At 56.4% G+C, this 17,363-nt stretch overlaps 1 protein-coding gene across 4 annotated transcripts in view; it reads left to right on the top strand.

Annotated features, from left to right (window-relative positions):
• The window catches only part of PDE4DIP (phosphodiesterase 4D interacting protein), a 34,573-nt gene that overhangs the window by 16,502 nt on the left and 708 nt on the right, over positions 1-17,363 (top strand). For 2 of the 4 annotated variants that reach the window (XM_069862417.1, XM_069862419.1), the window contains 31 exons: positions 102-215; positions 438-575; positions 884-1,063; positions 1,334-1,528; positions 2,447-2,590; positions 3,645-3,714; positions 4,252-4,340; positions 4,499-4,615; positions 5,173-5,310; positions 5,641-5,753; positions 6,472-6,599; positions 10,600-10,691; positions 10,802-10,962; positions 11,071-11,386; positions 11,467-11,629; positions 11,763-11,879; positions 11,962-12,436; positions 12,670-12,905; positions 13,117-13,168; positions 13,444-13,661; positions 13,919-14,137; positions 14,623-14,844; positions 15,018-15,149; positions 15,311-15,430; positions 15,522-15,699; positions 15,784-15,875; positions 16,110-16,235; positions 16,378-16,565; positions 16,809-16,946; positions 17,017-17,155; positions 17,277-17,323. In XM_069862417.1, the coding sequence (XP_069718518.1) occupies positions 102-215; positions 438-575; positions 884-1,063; positions 1,334-1,528; positions 2,447-2,590; positions 3,645-3,714; positions 4,252-4,340; positions 4,499-4,615; positions 5,173-5,310; positions 5,641-5,753; positions 6,472-6,599; positions 10,600-10,691; positions 10,802-10,962; positions 11,071-11,386; positions 11,467-11,629; positions 11,763-11,879; positions 11,962-12,436; positions 12,670-12,905; positions 13,117-13,168; positions 13,444-13,661; positions 13,919-14,137; positions 14,623-14,844; positions 15,018-15,149; positions 15,311-15,430; positions 15,522-15,699; positions 15,784-15,875; positions 16,110-16,235; positions 16,378-16,565; positions 16,809-16,946; positions 17,017-17,155; positions 17,277-17,323 (4,857 nt within the window). Of the gene's footprint in view, positions 1-101; positions 216-437; positions 576-883; positions 1,064-1,333; positions 1,529-2,446; positions 2,591-3,644; positions 3,715-4,251; positions 4,341-4,498; positions 4,616-5,172; positions 5,311-5,640; positions 5,754-6,471; positions 6,600-10,599; positions 10,692-10,801; positions 10,963-11,070; positions 11,387-11,466; positions 11,630-11,762; positions 11,880-11,961; positions 12,437-12,669; positions 12,906-13,116; positions 13,169-13,443; positions 13,662-13,918; positions 14,138-14,622; positions 14,845-15,017; positions 15,150-15,310; positions 15,431-15,521; positions 15,700-15,783; positions 15,876-16,109; positions 16,236-16,377; positions 16,566-16,808; positions 16,947-17,016; positions 17,156-17,276; positions 17,324-17,363 lie in introns of those variants that run through there. The other 2 variants (XM_069862415.1, XM_069862418.1) reach the window with 2 other exon arrangements.

Raw genomic sequence — 17,363 nt, 5'->3', positions numbered from 1 at the left:
AGAACAAGCGAAGGGTCGAGATAGTCCTGATTCTCTTCTGCAGCTCTTGGGAGAGCTTCTGGGCTGACAGTTGTAGTGTGGGGGGTGTGTGTGACCTTTAGGAATCGCGGGAACTTCTGCAATGCCAGCAAAGCTTGGACAAGAGCCCTGCAGCTGTGAAAGCCATGTTGGAGAAACTGCAGCAGCGAATCAGCGACAGGGATGCTGCTCTGGAGGTGAGCACCATCTGTTGGTAATGTTTCCCTGTTTTCTCTGTAGCTTTGGCTGCAGAGTGGCCCCAGGCTGACCCAAGGGTGGACAGTGTCTTCTGCATGCTCTCCATGGCTCAGCTTTCCAGAGACACCTCTGAAAGGGAGAGCTAAGGTGCCCAACAAAGTGAGTGGTGGGCTGCAGAGCCCTACTACCCCATTCTGAGTGATCACCTCCTCTCACCCTAGCGAGCAGTAGATGAGAAGTTCTTTGCCCTGGAGAAGAAGGAGCAAGAGCTGCAACAGCTCCACCTTTCAATAAGAGAGTGTGGAGGGGACCTGGAGAGGCTGCGCAGTGTCCTATCCAGCAATGAGGCCACCATTCATGTGAGTGTTTGCACCTGGGCATGCAGAGACCTTCCTGGCTGTGGTGTAGTGCTAGGCAGACCTTCCTGTGGATGCTCTGGGTGTTGTCAGAGAGAACGGCTGTGGTGTTGGCTGTCTTCTGGCCTTGCATGTAGGGCAAGTTCCTGAGTCACTGGTGTTTCTGGGCTGAGTGTAGAGGCGAGTGTAGTGTCTAGAGGGGACGGGGGTGAATCGATGTGACTCCACTAGATGGAGAGGCTGGTATTCCTAGTTCTGCTTCAACTGGGATAAAGTCACTGTCTCTGAGCTGCTTCTGTTGTGGTCCCCAGAGCCTGGAGAGCCTCCTGAAAGCCAAAACCCTGGAACTAGAGCAGGTGTCAGCATCCCACCAAAACCTCTGCTGGCTCAAGGAAGAGATCGAAGCCAAATCCTGCAGCAGGCAGAAGGAGCAGGAGGGAATCATCCAGCAGCTGCAGACCTGCCTGCATGACAGGAATAAAGAAGTGGAGGTGAGGCTTTAGATTGGCTTCCTGAGCCTTCAGCCAGTTTATCTGAAGAGAGGAGATCTGGAGCCTCCTGGCTGCCTGCTTTTGAGGAGGGCATTTGAAGCTGTGCTCAGTGCTTTGGATGGAAGCTGGCTGCTTTTGTCTTCTGTAAATACCCGCACTTGCTGAGACACTGCTCTTAACTACGCTCGGGTTGAAGAGCTGTTCATCTTGAACAGTGCATCTTGATGGTAACAATGTCTCCCTGTCTCTCCCTTCCTTCCTCTTATTCAGGAGCTTACAGCAACTCTGCTGGGCAAGCTGAGCCCAGGGCAGAGTGAAATAGCAGAGGAGCTGTGCTTGCGTCTCCAGCACAAGGAGAAGATGCTGCAGGATCTCCTCAGTGACAGGAACCGTCAGACCATGGAGCATGGTGCTGAAATCCATGAGCTGCTGCAGGCCATGAGCGCCAAGGAGCAGCAGAGTCAAGTGAGTTGCGTGCAGTGGTGCAGTCGGAATGCTGAGGTGGATGGCTCAGCATGGTGTTAAGCAAATGGAAACTGCTCTCTGGCTGCTGTTGTTGTAGCCTGGTAGAGCTGCTGAGTGAAGAACCACATGAGATGCCGTCAGCTGTTCCTAGGTTGGTCTCAGCCCATCACATAGGAACAGTTATGAAGCAGCAGCTCATACAGCAGTGTTTGCGTATCAGGTCCCTGTCATTAAGTGGACTGAGCACTTAATGGGTGTGTATATGATGGGGAAGGAGGTGCAGATCTTCTGACTAGGTAGCTGTGCTCCTGGGCTTGGGGCAGCAGAGGGGCTGTGGGACAGTTGCTGCTTTGTGTGGGTGTTGCCAGACCAAAAAGGAAGACTGAACTGTTTCTTGTGTAGTGCAGAAATGTGGGGAAGCTCTGCTTGTTGGCTCTTAACTTGCACATTAGTCAAACTGGTGTGTGGTCCTGGGCACGTAAATACCACTTGAAGAGCCACAGTTCCTACTTTGCTTACTCTTGCATGCTGGGTGTAGTTTGGTGCTACCCAAGATACTCAGCTTGGAGTTTTCATTCATAAAAAGGGGGCTAAAAGGCCAAGCCTATCTTTTCCTTTGTCTGTCCTTTGTCTTTCTCCCTTCCTGAATGAGGTGTGAGGAACTGAGGAGCTTGTTCCTCTGTAAGCAGAGGCCAAGCCTTGCTGCAGCTTATCTGACAAGCAGGGATGGGAGGAAAGCAGTGGAATCACTGTGAGTGGCCAGGAGCAGTAGCTGCCAGGCTGGTTTGCAGATCCCTTCCAGTCTCAAGTGACAGATAAACATTGATATGATTTCCCTTAGCCTTTAAGGAAGGTGAGGGACAGGGATCCTACCTCTGATCACAGCCCTTCCTTTCCCTGTTTTTCCCACTCAATCAGGTGGCTGCTGAGAAGATGGCGCACGCTTTGGCTGAAAGGAGCCGTGAATTACAACTCCTGCGCCAACATGTCTTGGGAAGGGAGCCTGTTGGGACCCAGTCAGCTGGTGCTAGGCTGTTGAAGCAGGACGAACAGCTTATACAAGTAAGAATCGTGCTCTGTGTTTCTCTGCCTGTGGTCTCAGGGCTCCAGAAAGAACTGGTGGCAGCAGGAGGAAACAGAAGAGAGGGGAACTCCACAGAGAATGACACAAATGAAAATGGGATTAGGGAAGAAACTTCTTATAGGAGGAAGAGAAGAAACTGAGGAGCAGAAATGCCGCCTGGATGTTCTGATCTTTATTCCACCAGCCTTTGTCACTCAGGATCTCCTTTTGTTTTGATCAGGCACTATTTCAGTCCTTAGGGTATGTGAGAGTATGACAGAAATCTACCCTCTGACCTTTCAGCATTGACCCAGTCCTTCCTTGGCTGTGCTGCCTTGTTGTATTGTAATCCCCTCCCTGACATTGTCACATTCTGGAGAGGACAAGAGAGCTAATTTTAGGTCCCACTAATTCTTGGCAGAGCTTGCTGGCTGTTTGCTGTCTCTTCTACAATTGGAGTTGGTATTTTTAAAGCAGCTTTGCTAAAAACCCCTTTGAGGCTGAACACAACTCCAAGGCTACATATGCCATGCTCTTATTGACAGCTGTTAATGGTTTATTGGTGAGCTGATATGTTGAACATTTTTAAGCAGCTGTAAACAGGTTGCTTGTTTCTATTCCCAGGATCAAAGTGAGGTCTAGAGGCTTCCAGGAACATGCGTATGGGTCATGCTCTGCGTTTTCCTTCCTGCGTGGTCGCTCTGAGCCACATCTTTGCATGAATATGTAGATCTTTGTAGAATCTCAGTTGAAAGCTGGGTTTGCTGCAATTGAGTGAAACCTGTTTAATCTGTATTATGAAGACACTTGCTGCCAGCAGTCTCAGTCCCAAATAAAACAAGGTCAGAGCCCAGCTGCCCACATATACAGCTTCTAGGCTGAGTGCAATTCGCTTGTCTGTGCTGTCTGGCCAGATCCCCTTCACTGGTGTCTCAAATTTCAGAGGCATCAACAAAGCAGTCAGCAGCTTTGCTGTAATCCTGGACCTCTGGGGAAGCTGTGAGTGCTAGAGTCCCCATAAAGGTACAAACCTGGAGGCTTTTCTGTTTTTAGGTAAGAACTTACGGAGCTACAGCAGCTGCCGGACCCACCCAGGGGGACAGCAGCTGCAGGACAGAGGGAGGTGAGTGTGGTGACAGCTTCTTTCAGGGTCCCCAAACATGACCAGGGCTTTTTGCTGTGGGGGAAACCTGCTTATGTGAAACTGTGAGAGTAAAGAGCTTTGAGCAGGAGTGAGTATTTTGAAATAAAGCTGCGTCTTCTATTTGGGTGATGATTAGATGTCTGGGACATCTAATGATGTGTAGGAAAGAGAGCCTGGTGTTGGGCTTGAGATGAAGTGCTTCTACTGAAGAGCTGATGCTGTACAGTGAAGTTAGGTTAAGGCTGAGCTGAGAGAAGTGCAACTGGTTTGAGTTTTGTCTTGGGGCCAGGACACGTGAACTTTGCTGGGGTGAGCTGGCAGGCCTGGGATATTGCTGTTGCCTCGAACTGCTGCTAAAGGATCGAGTAGGGAAGAAGTGTCTTTACTAAGATGCAGTGTGATTTGGAGCACAAGCATTGTGGACTTACGTTGCCAAAGAGGGATTCTGTCTGATCCTGGGGTCAAAGGGAGCAGCTGACACACAGGAACCGTGCAATAACCATGCTGTCTTTGCAGTTTCGATGTCAGCAGCAGAACTGGAGAAGGATCTTGTTAACGCCAAAGACGAGCTGGAGCTAATGGCAAAGAAGGAAAGGGAAAGCAGGGTGAGCTTGCAACAGAGCCTGTGCTGATCTCCCTTGCTTACAGGACACCACTGGGCTCACTGAAGGTTTTGGACCCTTGTTGTGAGGGGAGCCCCAGTATGCTTGCAGTGGAGTTTTAGCTTTCTGATGTCTTTCATGGACTTCTCTTCCCTCCCTAGCGGGAGCTCACTGCTCTCCAGTCTGTTGTGGCCACACAAGAGGAAGAGCTGCAGGTGCAGGCCTCGGATATCGAGTCATTGACTAGGACCATCCAGATGAAAGAGGACCTCATCAAGGTGAGATAGTGCACTGTGCTGGATTGGTTCCATCTGGGAAGACTGCATATAAGTCTCTTCTTTCCCCACACCCTGTACTTCATGCTCACTCACTCACACTGTATGGCAAGACCGAACCAAGCTGCAGGCTTTCTGTGATAGCTGTGAGAGGGTACTCTTTGCTAAGGAGCGAGGGGCTTCTTCAGAGTAACGTGGCTGGTTGTCCATGGATGGTATTGCTGCTGGTTTGCCTACAGCCCTCTGTGTTACTTTGTCCAGAAGGCAAAGGCTCCAAAACCCTAAAGTGACATTATTTGGCTTTTTGCTCCTTGTCTGCCAAACACCTTTCTTTGAGACTCCTTTAAATGGAGTATATTGTATCCCTTCTCAGTTCCTGTTCCAGGCTGTTGTCTCTACTTAACACACCCTGGGTGCTTTGGCATTTATTTCATAAAAGACCTGGGTCTTTGCAAACACTGGAAACTTTTGGCAGCTGTGTTCCAAGGAGGATTATGAAGGTTCAGCTGTCCTTGTTACTGATCCCTTTTTCACTGAGCCCTCCTGTTCTTGGTTTTCAGGATCTGCAGATGCAGCTGGTGGATCCTGAAGAAATTCCAGCTATAGAAAGGCTGACACAAGAAGTGCTAATGCTTCGGGAGAAAGTGGCCATAGCAGAGTCAAGAGGACAAGAGGCTACTGGAAACAGAAGGCAGCAGGTAGTGTGCCATGCAGGGCAAGCTTGAATGTGTTTGTGTGTTTGCTAGTGCTAAGTTGTGAGGCTTTCTTTTCAGCCTTTGGATATGTTGAGTTGTGCTCATCCTTGGAAGCAGGCTGTTTACAATAGGGGGAGTACAAAGGAGGAGAGGATTGTTTCCCTTTAGTGTTTCTCTCAAAGGCAGAGTCTTTTGAAAGTTCAAGGATGACAGTGATCAACTTGATCACTTGGACACAAGCAAGAGAGGAAGAGGAAGCTCCTGTTTCTCTGGGGCAACCACATGTCTCCTTTGCTTTCTGAGTGTTGCATTTTGTCTATTCTCTCCACCCAGTTGTTACTGATGCTTGAAGGGCTGGTGGCTGAAAGGAATCGGTTAAATGAGGCTCTCCAGGCAGAGAGGCAGCTCTATGGCAGCCTGGTAAAGTTTCACACACACCCAGACAGGTAAGCGAGGTCCGTGTGAGGTCCGTGTGCGGTGCTCTGCTGCTGGTGCAAGTGTGGGTGGTACAGTGGGGCAGTCCCTGAAGTAGCGATCGTTTTGCAAGTCTGAGAGCCCTCAGTGGGAAGGAGAATCAGACAAATGTGGCTTTCAGACTCTTTGTTTTAGGCTGCCTTCTTCCCTTGAGGAGGGAACTCCCCACTTTGCTATCTCTTGTTCAGGCCCTGGGATATTCGTCTCTGTTCCCTGGCTTGTCCCTTCCCACACACACTTGGCCACCTTTCAGAGGCTGATGTCAAATTCCCAACCATTTGTTGGGTTGATAAGGATCTGTTTAGGTGCTTATCCAGGGGGTTGTCTCACAGGGCAGCATGGCCTGCATTCTTTGTCTTCTGCACTAATCCCCTCCCCTTCGTGGGGTTGTAGCCTCTGGGATATTTGAGCTACCTGATAGCGCAGAAACTCATAAGTGGAGTGCTTGGGTAAGTACTGAAGAACAGCTGTGACTAGGAGTCCCCTACCATGGGCTGGGCTGTAGCCTTTTGGGGGGATGGCTGTGTTCTGGGGAGGTTTAGAGATGAGGCAGGAGGTGGCTGAGCTGCCTGGGGGGCATGCAGGGTCTGTACATGGAGCAAGAGGCATTTCTGAAGGGAGATGCCAATTTAGTTGTGCTTGCTGTTGCGTGTCTAACCCTCTTTCTTTTTGTGCGGCGTGTCTGCTTAGTGCTGCAAGAGACCACACACTGCAGGTGGAGCTGGAGGGGGTCCAGGAGCTCCGGGGACAGCTGGAAGAAGCTCTTGGAAGAAGCTTGGAGCGTTTGAGCAGGCTGGAGACTCAGGGCGCCATAGGAGGTGGGGAACAGGAGCGTGTGAAAGTCCTACCCCAGCATGCCTTCTGAGTACTGGTGCTCACCCGCCTGCCACGGAAACGGTTCACTAACTGAGCGAGCCTGTCTCACTGACTCTGGGAGGGTTGCTTTGGTACTCAGTAACAGTACGATAGAGCTGGTGCAGAGCTTTTTGTTTTGATTTTTGAGCTGCTTTGGAAATGGCAATCCGTGCAATTCACCTGTGTCTTGTGTTATGTTCCTGCCTGACCCACCCTGGTGGCCAGTGATGTATTTGCACATTCAAAACATTCCATTTTAGTTGATTTCCCTCCACCTACCTTTTCCTCCCACCTTCGTGGGCCGAATAAAGATTCCCTTTCTCTGAAGGAAAAGCCAAATGTTCTCTATCATCTCCCAGGTGCATAAGTGTGAGTTTTTGCATTCCCTTCCCCTTTTTCTTACCAGTGACATCCCCATCTTGGGTTGATCATGGCTGGCCCAAAAGGAGAAGGGCTATATGGAAAAGTGGGTTCCAGAGCCAGAGAATTTGACAAAGGTTGCAAGACCTGGTGCCACTTGCCTGGTGCTCTTAGACAAGTCCGAGTGTAGAAACAATGATTTCATTTTGTGCTTAAACCAAGTCCTTCTCCTCTATTACTGACTTTTTTTATTGCTATTTGTAAGTTGTCTCCACCTGGCTTTTGAGTGCCTTCAAAGGAGACCTTCCTCCTCATTTTGACAGAGGGTTCTGGCTGACTGAGGCTGGTCCCTGCTCCCAGGGTGGGGGCTGGGTCTGGTCCCTCACCTGCATGTGCACATCTCACTTACAGGCTCCACAGGCCCCTTGGGCAATGGGCAGAACCCTATGTCTGCTTTGCTGGGGAGAGTCCCACTTGGCACCACTGCATACCTTTTGTAGGGCATCTTTCACCTTCTCTGGGAGTGTTGGGGCTGGTATGACAGCTGAAAAACAATAGCAAGAGCTTTCCGATGACCGGTGCTTCCCATATGCAGTGAACTATGGATCGGCTGTCTTGTACTCGATTGATTCTCAAGAGCGACAGGAGCAAATTTTTTACCTCTGGGCATTTGTGTTTCTGCTCCTGCTGAGCTAGGAGTGAGTAGAGCAGAAGAGCTCTGTATTGCTGGGCTGCACTACCTGGACCTGCACCTGCTCTGCTGCTCGTCTCCTGTGACCGCTTCACATGGTGCTACTTATCCCATGCCTTGCAATCGTGCTGAGGTCTTCTCTTCCCTGCCTCAGATGGGGATGGGAGGCAGCACAGCTCTCCCTTCACATGCAGCTAGGCAGTCTGCTCCTCTGGGTCCCCAGGGAGCTGTGGGAGGAGTTCAGCTGTTCCCATGTGGCCTGAAGGGGCACAGCTGGGGGCTGCTGGGCAGCCCTGGTGTTTGGTTAGCTTTTCCTTTCTTGTCTTTCAGCTCATTCTCTTCCTCTCATTTCTCTGTGTAGCACCATCTTTTCTTTCTCATTCTGCCTCCCACTTTGTAGGTGCCTTTGTGTCCCTGTCCTTACCTTTCCACTGTCCCTCATTTTCCCTGGCTCTGATGCCTGGCTGGCTCACTGGTCCCTCAGGTACCACGGAGCCCAGACCCAGCACAGACTCATTGTCATGGCACAAGGGAAGTCTTGGCTGGTGCTCTGGCAGCTCTCATCTTTTCTTCTGTGTGTGTTTTGCTGCAGACGTGTCCTTGGCCTCTTCTAACATCACTACTCTGAAGTGCCTCATTAGGGGAGCATTATCCTAGGCTGAGATGTCCCAGCTTTTCCACTCTGTTCTTTAGGACCTCCTTTCATCCCTGGTATCCCTGACTGTGCACTCCTCTGCCCCTTAGAAGAGCCAGCCTGACCCTCCCATGCCCAAGAGCACCCTCTGTCAAAATGTGCAGTGCTTTGTGCTGTCGTGTAGCTCTTCGTGGAAGTCTCTCCTTCCTCTCTTTCCCTGGGACCTTTTCTCTTGTTCCCAGCAGCATGAAGCCTTCCAGTGCAGCCAGTGTACCTGGGTGTCCAGTGCCTCTGGGCCACGTGCAGTTTTTAAGCCGTGCAACTGGTTATCTTTGCTGTCAGGCTAGGTGTGAAAGACAGCAGAAACTGTGAAAAACAGTGCTGGGGTCACATCTCTTCTCTGCTTTGCTAACACAGAGCTGAGCGGTGCCCGCCCCCTTGAATTTACACCCTGGTGTGCTCCTGCTGCGATGCTGAACAGTAGCCTAGGCAGGCTAGGTGCACATTCCTCTGCTCCCCCAGCACCAGCTTCCTCTTCTTCCTGTGGTCAGGTTTCCCCGTGCCTCTTGAGATTTTCTCTCCCTTTTTCTGCCCCAGCCCTGGAGTGATGGAGCCATGTGGAGCTGTGGGTGATGGTGAGAAGTAGGGTGCTGTGTCCCTGGAGCAGCTGTGACAGCTGTGAGCCACCCTGCCCTGGTCTCAGCCATGGTGACCCAGCTTGAAAGCCATGAACGTGTGGCCCTCGGTTCCCAGCAAAGCCTGCAGCTGAGGGTCTGCCTCCCCTCACTCTTCAAGGCCCTGCAGCCAGTGAGCTGTAGCCCTAGATGGTTGCCACCTGGCAGGCTACGTCCCCAGGGCTGACAGGGCTGTGCTTTGGCTATGGCGAATGCCACTCATGGGAGCTGCTGCTTCCCTCAGGTGCTACTGTTGCTTCCAGTGCCACTAAGGACTTCGCTCCCAGAACAGCACTTGTCCGCGACAGCCACGACAGCTCTCGCTGCGCCCTGGGGCTTGGCTGCTTCCGTGCAGGCTCCACCATGCAAGGTGATGTCTGCCCAGGCTCAGCAGTGAGGTGTCCCTGATTTTTACAACCTTGTGGCAGTTGGTTGTCATGAGTGGGTCTCCTGCGTGTGCCACCCTCTGTGTGTGCTGTGGGCCTGCCCTGCTGCAAGGCATGCTCCTGGCTGACCCTTGGCTCTCCCATGTGCCACATGCTTCCCTGCTGGCGTCTCCTTCACCAGTGGTGTTTGGGGGCTCCTTCCCCTGCAGGATTTCTCTGTGTTCCCGTGCTCTGTGTTCAGCCCTGCCTGGGAGCTCCACACCTAATGGTGTTGGGTTTGGCCTTTGGCAAAAAAGCCACATCTGTGGGGCAAAGGCAGCTGTGAAACCTGGCCCTGCACAGCCCCAGGGCTGGTCTTGGGCCCTGTCCAAGCTCCTTTTCCCTTGGGGAGAAGAGAGTTTGAGGGTACAGCCATGTCACAGCCCAGGCAGGCTGAGCCTAAGTAGCACAGGCAGGGCCCTGTGTCTGGGTGGGAGGAAGGCTGCCCAGACAAGGGGTGCGAGAACTTGCCCTGGGCTGCACACTGAGGGGCTGGGAGCAGAGCTGTGTGCGAGCCAAAAAGCATGCCCTCAGCTCAGCTCCGTACAGGGTGAGCCCCAGGCCCGGTGCACTGTGCCATGGGATAAAAGTGTCCCTCTAGCTCTGCTGCAGCTCTGCAAGGCCAGCGCAGGGCTTGCAGAGAGCCCTGTGCGAGGCACAGCAGAAGGGCTTGGGTGGCATGGACAGGGTGGATGTTTGTGCCCTCCCTGAGCTGCTCCAGGCCGTCATTTGGGGTGCACCCCTGCCAGGTCAGGCAGTGCCAGTGAGTGTCCCTGCACGAGCATCTGCTGCTGGATGTGGCTCGCCAAGTGGCAGCAGGTTGGGTGGCATGCGTGTACGTGGGTCAGGGCAGCAAGCAGTAGGTGGTGTGAAGGCAGAGATGTGGATGGTGTTGGTGCCATTGCTGGGGTGCCGTCCCCGGGGCCACAGGCAGCTGGGACCGTCCCCTCCCTTGGTGCTGTGTTGGAGCTCCAGCATACGAGGAGGATAGTAGGGCACAGGGACAATAGGGACACCTTGGTCCTGCTGGGAGTGCCCCGGCACCGGGCATGTGCAAGAGCAGGCACCTGCTCTGGGGCTGCCCACGGTGTTCCTGGGCATCACCAGGGAGGAGGAAACAGAGGTAGTGCCACCACTGCCACTGCTCTGAGCTCTTCATTGTGCTGTGCTGTCCCCTAGGTCAGGCCACAGGGACAGATGGTGATGCTGTCAGCACTAAACTCACGGAGAGCATCGAGGAGGAGGCAGCTCACAGCGCAGTGCCCCAGCACGTGAGTTGAGGCAGCATGACACCAGGAACACAGCTGGCCCTGCACCTCTGCCCAGCTGTGATACAGCCCTCTTGGAAATGCTCCCTCACCCTCTGCCTTTGTCCCTCTAGAACAGCCACCGGGCTCCTAAGGAAACTGGGGGCACAGAGAGGGCCCCCGTGCGGAGCACAACACCCACTATTGCAGAGCGGGAAATGAGGGCAGAAGAGGAGCTGCTGGAGTTGAAGGCACAGCTGGAGGAAGCTGGTTTCTCCTCAGTCTCCCACATCAGGCAAGAACCCTGGGACGCTGGTGTCAGCGAGTGGCAGTATTTGTGGGTGGTAAAGGGTACCCTGCATCCCAGCCACTGCCTGCCTTTCACAGTGCCTTGTGCCCCCAGGAAGGCAATGCTGAGCCTGTGCCTGGAGAACGCAGAGCTGAAGGAGCGAATGGGTGAAGCCACATCGCTGCTGGAGAGCGGGGAGCAAGAGGAAGCTTCGCTGGGCAGCTCCCTGGCCCCTGAGCCCTGCAGGCTGCAGCGGAAGAACCGCAGTTCCCATGGGGACTGCCCAGTTGGTGGCAGCGGGGATGGCCAGCGACTCCCAGCAGAGAGGGAAGCTGTGCCTGCTAAACGCCCAGCACTGGAGACACCATCCCAGGGTGACGTGCCAAAGAGACCCTGCCCTGGTACTTTGGGTGGAGGCCACGAGAGCCACGTAAGTGCCTTGGGCACAGGGGACTGGGATGGTGATGGCGATAGCGATGGGGACCTCATGACCCATCTCCCTCCCGGCAGGCGGAGGGCACAGCCTGCAGCAGGGGCTGGTCGGGGCTGGGCGCAGAGCTGCGCTCTCAGGTGGCGCGGGGCCAAAGGCAGTGCCAGGAGCTGCAGGACAAACTTGCCGCCTCAGAGGCCATGGTGCGGGCACAAGCTGAGCAGCTGGAGAAGTACCTGCACCGTGAGTTAAAACCCTGGGTGGAATGGGGGGTCTGTGCTGAGCCTGATGTGATCTGTGCACGGCGCTGCATGTGGGGTACGGGTGGGGAATCCTGCCTGGAGGGGAACTCGGAGCTGATGGGACTGCCTGGCAGGTGAACCCCACACCCAGCAACTCAGCAAGCAAGTGCAAGTGGACTTCCAGGACCTTGGCTATGAGACGTGTGGGCGAAGTGAGACTGAGGCTGACCGGGATGAGACCACCAGCCCTGGTAAGGAGGTCTAAGGTTCTGGGGGTCCCTATGCCTTACCTATATAGTGTGGAGAAGTGACACTGTCCTGTCCCCTCTGCAGAATGTGAGGAGCTGGATGTGTTCAGTGAGCCCAGCCTGGAAGAGGAGCTGGGGTCCCCATGCTGGCCAGGAATCCCTGGGGTGGGCAAGGCTGCCAGGAAAGCTGTGGCACCAGGGGATGTGGGGGCCTTACGCCAGCATATCCAGGACCTCAAGGCACAGCTAGTCAATGCCAACAAGGTGATCCAGAGCCTGCAGCGCCGTGCCCGCTCCATTTCTGTCACCAGTGGCTACGCCTCAGGTGCTGAGAGGCCCCCACCGGGTCCCACAGCCCTGGCCTCCCCGGGCCACAGCCTCACCGATGAGGACGAGGGCTGGCAGTCCGATGGCCATGGCTCCCTCTGCCCCCCTGCCCTGCGGGCACACCATGACCTGCAGCAGCTGGTTAACCGCGTCGCCCTCCTCGAGGCGCAGCTACCTGCAACCAAACCTGGAGGTGTTTTGCCCAAGGAGCTGCAATCTGCCACCTGGTCGGGGTAGGACTGTGGGATTGGGGACAGATGGGGGGCTTGTGGGGGTCTCCAGGGGTTGCCCAAGCTGGTGGCTTTTTGTGTCACAGTTTCCCTGCAGGCAGGCTCCAAGGTGTTTGTATGGTGGGGCAAAGTCCCAGGGGTGGACAGCAGAGAGACTCCCCCGTGACACCCTGACCCCAAGGTGCTCTCTGGAGGTCTGGCAGTCCTGTAGACCCCTGCTTGCTGATCCCTCGTAGGAAATACAACTCGCTGATTCAAGCGCAGGCTCGGGAGCTCTCCCACCTGCGGCAGACACTGCGGGAGGGCCGTGGTGTGAGCCACAGCCTGACCCAGCACCTGCGCGATGCACTGCGGTCCTTTGAGGAGCTTCTCCGTGGCACTGACATCGACTACTACCTGGGCCAGGGCTTCCGGGAACAGCTGGCCCAGGGCAGGCAGCTGGCTGAGAGGCTCAATGACAAGTTGGGCACCAGTAAGTACCTTCGGGGTGGCACTGGGTCTGGGGTATGACAGGACAGGAAGGGATACTTTGATGGGTGGTGCGAACGGCTGGGGCCACTGGGACACCTTGTGCTGTGTGGGCTACCCGCTCTGAGCTGGGCTGTCTGGCTGTGGCTCTGCCTGGGGACAGGCAGCCTGGGGCACAGGGCACTGACTGGCCCCTCTCTGGCTTGTTTTTTCAGGAGATCGACAAGATGGGGAGGAGAAAACCAGCCATGAACTTCTGGCACTGAGGTATCTGTTCCCAGGGAGGGATTGAGGGACGTGCTCTGCGTGGGCACCCTAGAGGCTATTGCTGCTCTTGCAGGGAGGCTTTGGGGTCCTCTTGGGGTCTCTGCTCCAGCTGGATGTCCTATCACTGCCTCTCCTCTGGACATGGGGCTCCCCAGGCTTGGCACATGGGGTGTCATCCTGGAGAAGGCACAGCACAGAGGGGAAGGACTGCGGGGATGGGGTTTACCCAAGCCTGCCTGGGGGTCACCTATCCTGGTGATGGGCCACATCCACAGGCTCAGCCGGGAGCTCCAGGAGAAGGAGAAGATGATTGAGAGCTTGGAGGCAAAGCTGCAGGAGCGCTGTGAGTCCCCAGGCAGCAGCCGCCCACCCTCTGGGTCGTCCGGCTCTGCCACCAGCATCTCCTTTGTGTCTGAGGGGCTGGAGCCCTGCTCCGATGGGGACGTGGCCAGCGAGTGCAGCCAGTGCCAAGAGGAGCCTGCCCGAGTCGCAGGTACTGTGGGCTGCGCGGGGTCCACAATGGTGGGCTGGGGACACGCAGCCCCTGTGTAACTTGTGGGTTCCTGCAGCAGGAGGTGCCCATCAGGCCCGGGAAGGGGCTGCCCGTATGGCACCCTGGCGCACAAGTACCCAGCAACTGGGGCTGCAAGGATTGTCTCGGGGAGCCCCCATGGTACCACAGACCTGCAAGGCTGGGACTGGACCAGCCAGAGCCCTGCTAACATTTCTCCGTCTCTCTCCTGTCTCTAGGCCTTCACTTTGACTCTTTGTCCAAACCTGTCAGTGCCTCCCTGCCTGCGCTGGCCCCTGGGCTGCCCCGCTTCCTGCCTGCTGGGCTCCCCCCTGCCGCAGCCCCCCAGCTCCTGGGCTGCTGTGGGACCCCCGTCTGCTCCCTGGCCGAGGCGCAGCAGGAACTGCAGGTGCTCCGGAGGCAGCTGGGAGAATGTGAAAGCGTATCTCCAGCATGGGGTTGGTCCTGCATGCCACACTCTGCTGCTCTGCGTGGCCCCTACCCTCTCTGTCCTGCCCTGGCCCTTCTCCTGCTCCCCGGGGCCACGGCTATGTGGTTGGGTCCCGTCACTCTGGTTGGGGGGTGATGGGGACATGTGGCTGTCATAGAGAAAACTTGGTGGGTGGGATGGACTCAGCCTGAGGCCGCGCTCGCCTTTGGTGTGGGTATTTGCACACCCCAGGGCCCCTGGGAAAGGTTAATTGCTGTGCAGGAGTGGAGCTGAGACCCTCTGACTTGTGTCACCTAATCAGTAAGCCCCGGGAGAGCCTCTGCTCTTGGAGGGGGAGTGTGTTTGGCTGGGGCAGGAGATAAATGACTGCCATGGGCTGCACTGTTGGATAGAGTGAGAAGGGGGGCAGAAAGTGCATGGCAGGAGTGTGACATCCCCATTCTTCTTCCCTGCTCGTTGCCTCCTCCTCACTGCTTTGCCCTCTGCGTGTAGGTGTGACGCTGCCCATGGCACCAACAAAGCCCACAGCCCCACTGGGCCCCTTGGATGAGGGCGGCAAAGCCCCACCAGCGCTCTGCCGACACGGGGAGCTGCAGAGCTTGGCCGAGCCCTCCAGGGCCACTGAGGCACGTGACCTTTGGGATGTACCGGGCCCTGGCCGGCTGCTCTATGGGGCCCTGTGCTCAGGGTGCCCCTCCAGCCATAAGCTAACAGGTAAGGTCCATCCCGGAGATGCGTGAGGGCATCGTGGCTGGGTGTGGGGCATCAGAGAGGAGACCCAGCTGTGGGACGTGGCTCTAGCAAGGGGCAGGATCGGGCAATGGCAGGAGGCGGGCAGCACAGCTATCCCTGTGCTGAGCCCAGATGCCCCCATGTCCCTGTGGCAGGGGCAGACCTGCTGGAAGAGCACTTGGTGGAGATCCGTAGCCTGCGCCAGCGTCTTGAGGAGTCCATCTGCACCAATGACCGGCTCCGAGAGCAGCTCGAACGCCGCCTGGCCTCCACCGGCAAGGCCAGCGGTACTGTGTCACGCAAGCTGGCACTGTTGGGGGGCCCTGGGCTCGTTGGGGTCCCTGGGCTCTTTGAGGGGGCAGTCTTTGCACACCCCATTGCATGGGGAGGGCACTCGCCCTGTGCGTGGGGTGTCGGGAGACTCAGCACCAGTCCCCCGCCTTTGCAGGGTTCCCTGGCGATGTCTACACCCAGGGGCTGGAACCAGGGCTGCAGCTGAGCAGGGAGAACCAGGCTCTGCGTGAGGACAACCAAACCCTGCGGATCCAGCGTGACCACCTCTCCCAAGGTAGGGTCAGGCCACCAGCAGCCCAAGTCTGAGTCCAAGTGGGCACTGGCTGAGTGGGTGATGCTGATGCATCCATGCTTTCCATCCCCAGAGCTGGTGCGTGTGCAGGAGGCACTGCGGACTGCCTGCTCCCAGGCACGGGAGGCTGAAGCAGAGCTGGGGCAGAGGCGTGGGGAGCAGCGGAGGCTGTCGGAGGAGCTCGCTGAGCGCCAAAATACCATCCGGCAGCTCCAGGATGAGCGGCGCTCTCTGCAGGAGGACAACAACAGGTAAAGGTTTGAGGCATATTGGCTCAGGGCCGGCAGGGCTGGGTGGCACAGCTGGCCTTGGCTCCACGCATCACCCCTCCACAGGCTGCAGCACACAGTGACGCTCCTGCAGACCCTGCGCACGGAGCTGCATGTCTACGAGAGCCTTCCTGGCCCCTCCGCCGAGACCCGTGCAGGTATGGTACCTGCCACCAACCCCTGCCACCACCCCCAGGTCTGCTGCATAGCTCCTTGTCCCAGAGTGACTGGCCCCTCTGCAACCCTTGGGTAGCCCAAACGCCTCTCCTTGTTGCAGCAGCAGGAGGGACATGGTGGCCCTGTAGTCAGGCAGCAGGGGAGGGAAGGTCCCTCAGCTGTGCCAGGCATGGAGCTGTAGCCATCCACGGGAACTCAGACACTTCTTCTTCCAGGCTGCTTCCCATCTCCTCCTGTGCGGGATGTTGGCACGAACTCAGCTGCTCCCCGCTTCTCCCCGCTGCCCTCTCATGCGTCGGTGGCCCGGCGGATGGATGACGGGTACCAGTGCTTGCCCACAGGTGAGCCTCAGGGCTGCAGAGACCTGATAGATTCATGACATCTCCCTTGCTGAGCAGGGATAGAGAGAGCCGAGTTCCTGGGACAGGATGGGGAGGGACACAAGGGGATCAGAGTCCTCACTCAGCCCTGCTTGTCCCACAGAGCCATGTGGGGCAAACCCACCAATGAGGAAGAGTGAGGGGCTGACAGGGGCTCATGTCGTTGGCTGCCTGGACACCTACCGGGCCCTGGAGCAGCACATCCTAGAGGGGAAGATGCTGGCCCATGAGCTGATGTGTGTCTCACGTCCCACACTCGGGCTCCCTGGCTGCCTGCTCCCAGGAAAGGAGGTAAAGCGTGGGCAAGACAGGGCTGGTGACAGCAGGGAGATGGCCCCTGCTCTGTGGACGGTGTGTAAAGCAACTGGTGAGTCCACCATCAGCCCTGAGCCTCGCAGGGCTGGCATGTGGCAGGCAGTGTCCAGGCTGGGGGCTGGTACTGCCCTGTCATGTGGGGCTGGGCATGGCGGTTCCCCAGATGAAGTGGGATGCAGATGCTCAAGCAGCACCTGCTCCCACACCCCTCTCCCACAGGCCCTGGGGTGGACACACACGGGGCAGCTCTGGGGAAGTGCCAGCACCCTGCACCGCGTCCTCGAGGAATGTGCGTCTCTCCTCGCTGCCTTCTGGATCACTGTGCTGCCCGTCAGCCCTGCCAAAAACCAGGGCAAGGTAAGGACTAGACTGGGGGCTGGCAGGGCTGGCTGCTTGCTTGCTGCTCATTGTGCTTATCTTGTCCCAGGAGCAGTCCCTGCAGGATGAGATCGCAGCACTACGAGCCCAGCTCTCTGAGAGGGAGGATGCTCTGCAGAGCACAGCTGAGCGGCTGCGCAGCACAGCCCAACTCAAGGACAGCATGGAGCACTTTATTGTGAGCCAACGTACGAAGCCTGTGGGGCATCCTGCCGGAGAGGAGCATAGCTAAGCTGGCCAGGGCCTGCGTGCCTGGCATGGCTTCAAGGTGCAGGGACCTCACTCACCCTGTCCCTCTCTCCCTCGCAGTGACCAGGACCCACAAAGTGCTGCGCAAAGCCAGGACGAACCTGGAGGTGAGTCTGCCCCGGCAGCCAGCATGGGATAGGGCAGGTG

Source organism: Phaenicophaeus curvirostris, chromosome 8 (assembly GCF_032191515.1).
Source record: "Phaenicophaeus curvirostris isolate KB17595 chromosome 8, BPBGC_Pcur_1.0, whole genome shotgun sequence".
NCBI classification, from domain to species: Eukaryota; Metazoa; Chordata; class Aves; order Cuculiformes; family Cuculidae; genus Phaenicophaeus; species Phaenicophaeus curvirostris.
The sequence above is the reverse complement of the archived record's forward strand: the minus strand, read 5'-3'. Positions and strand labels throughout refer to the sequence as shown.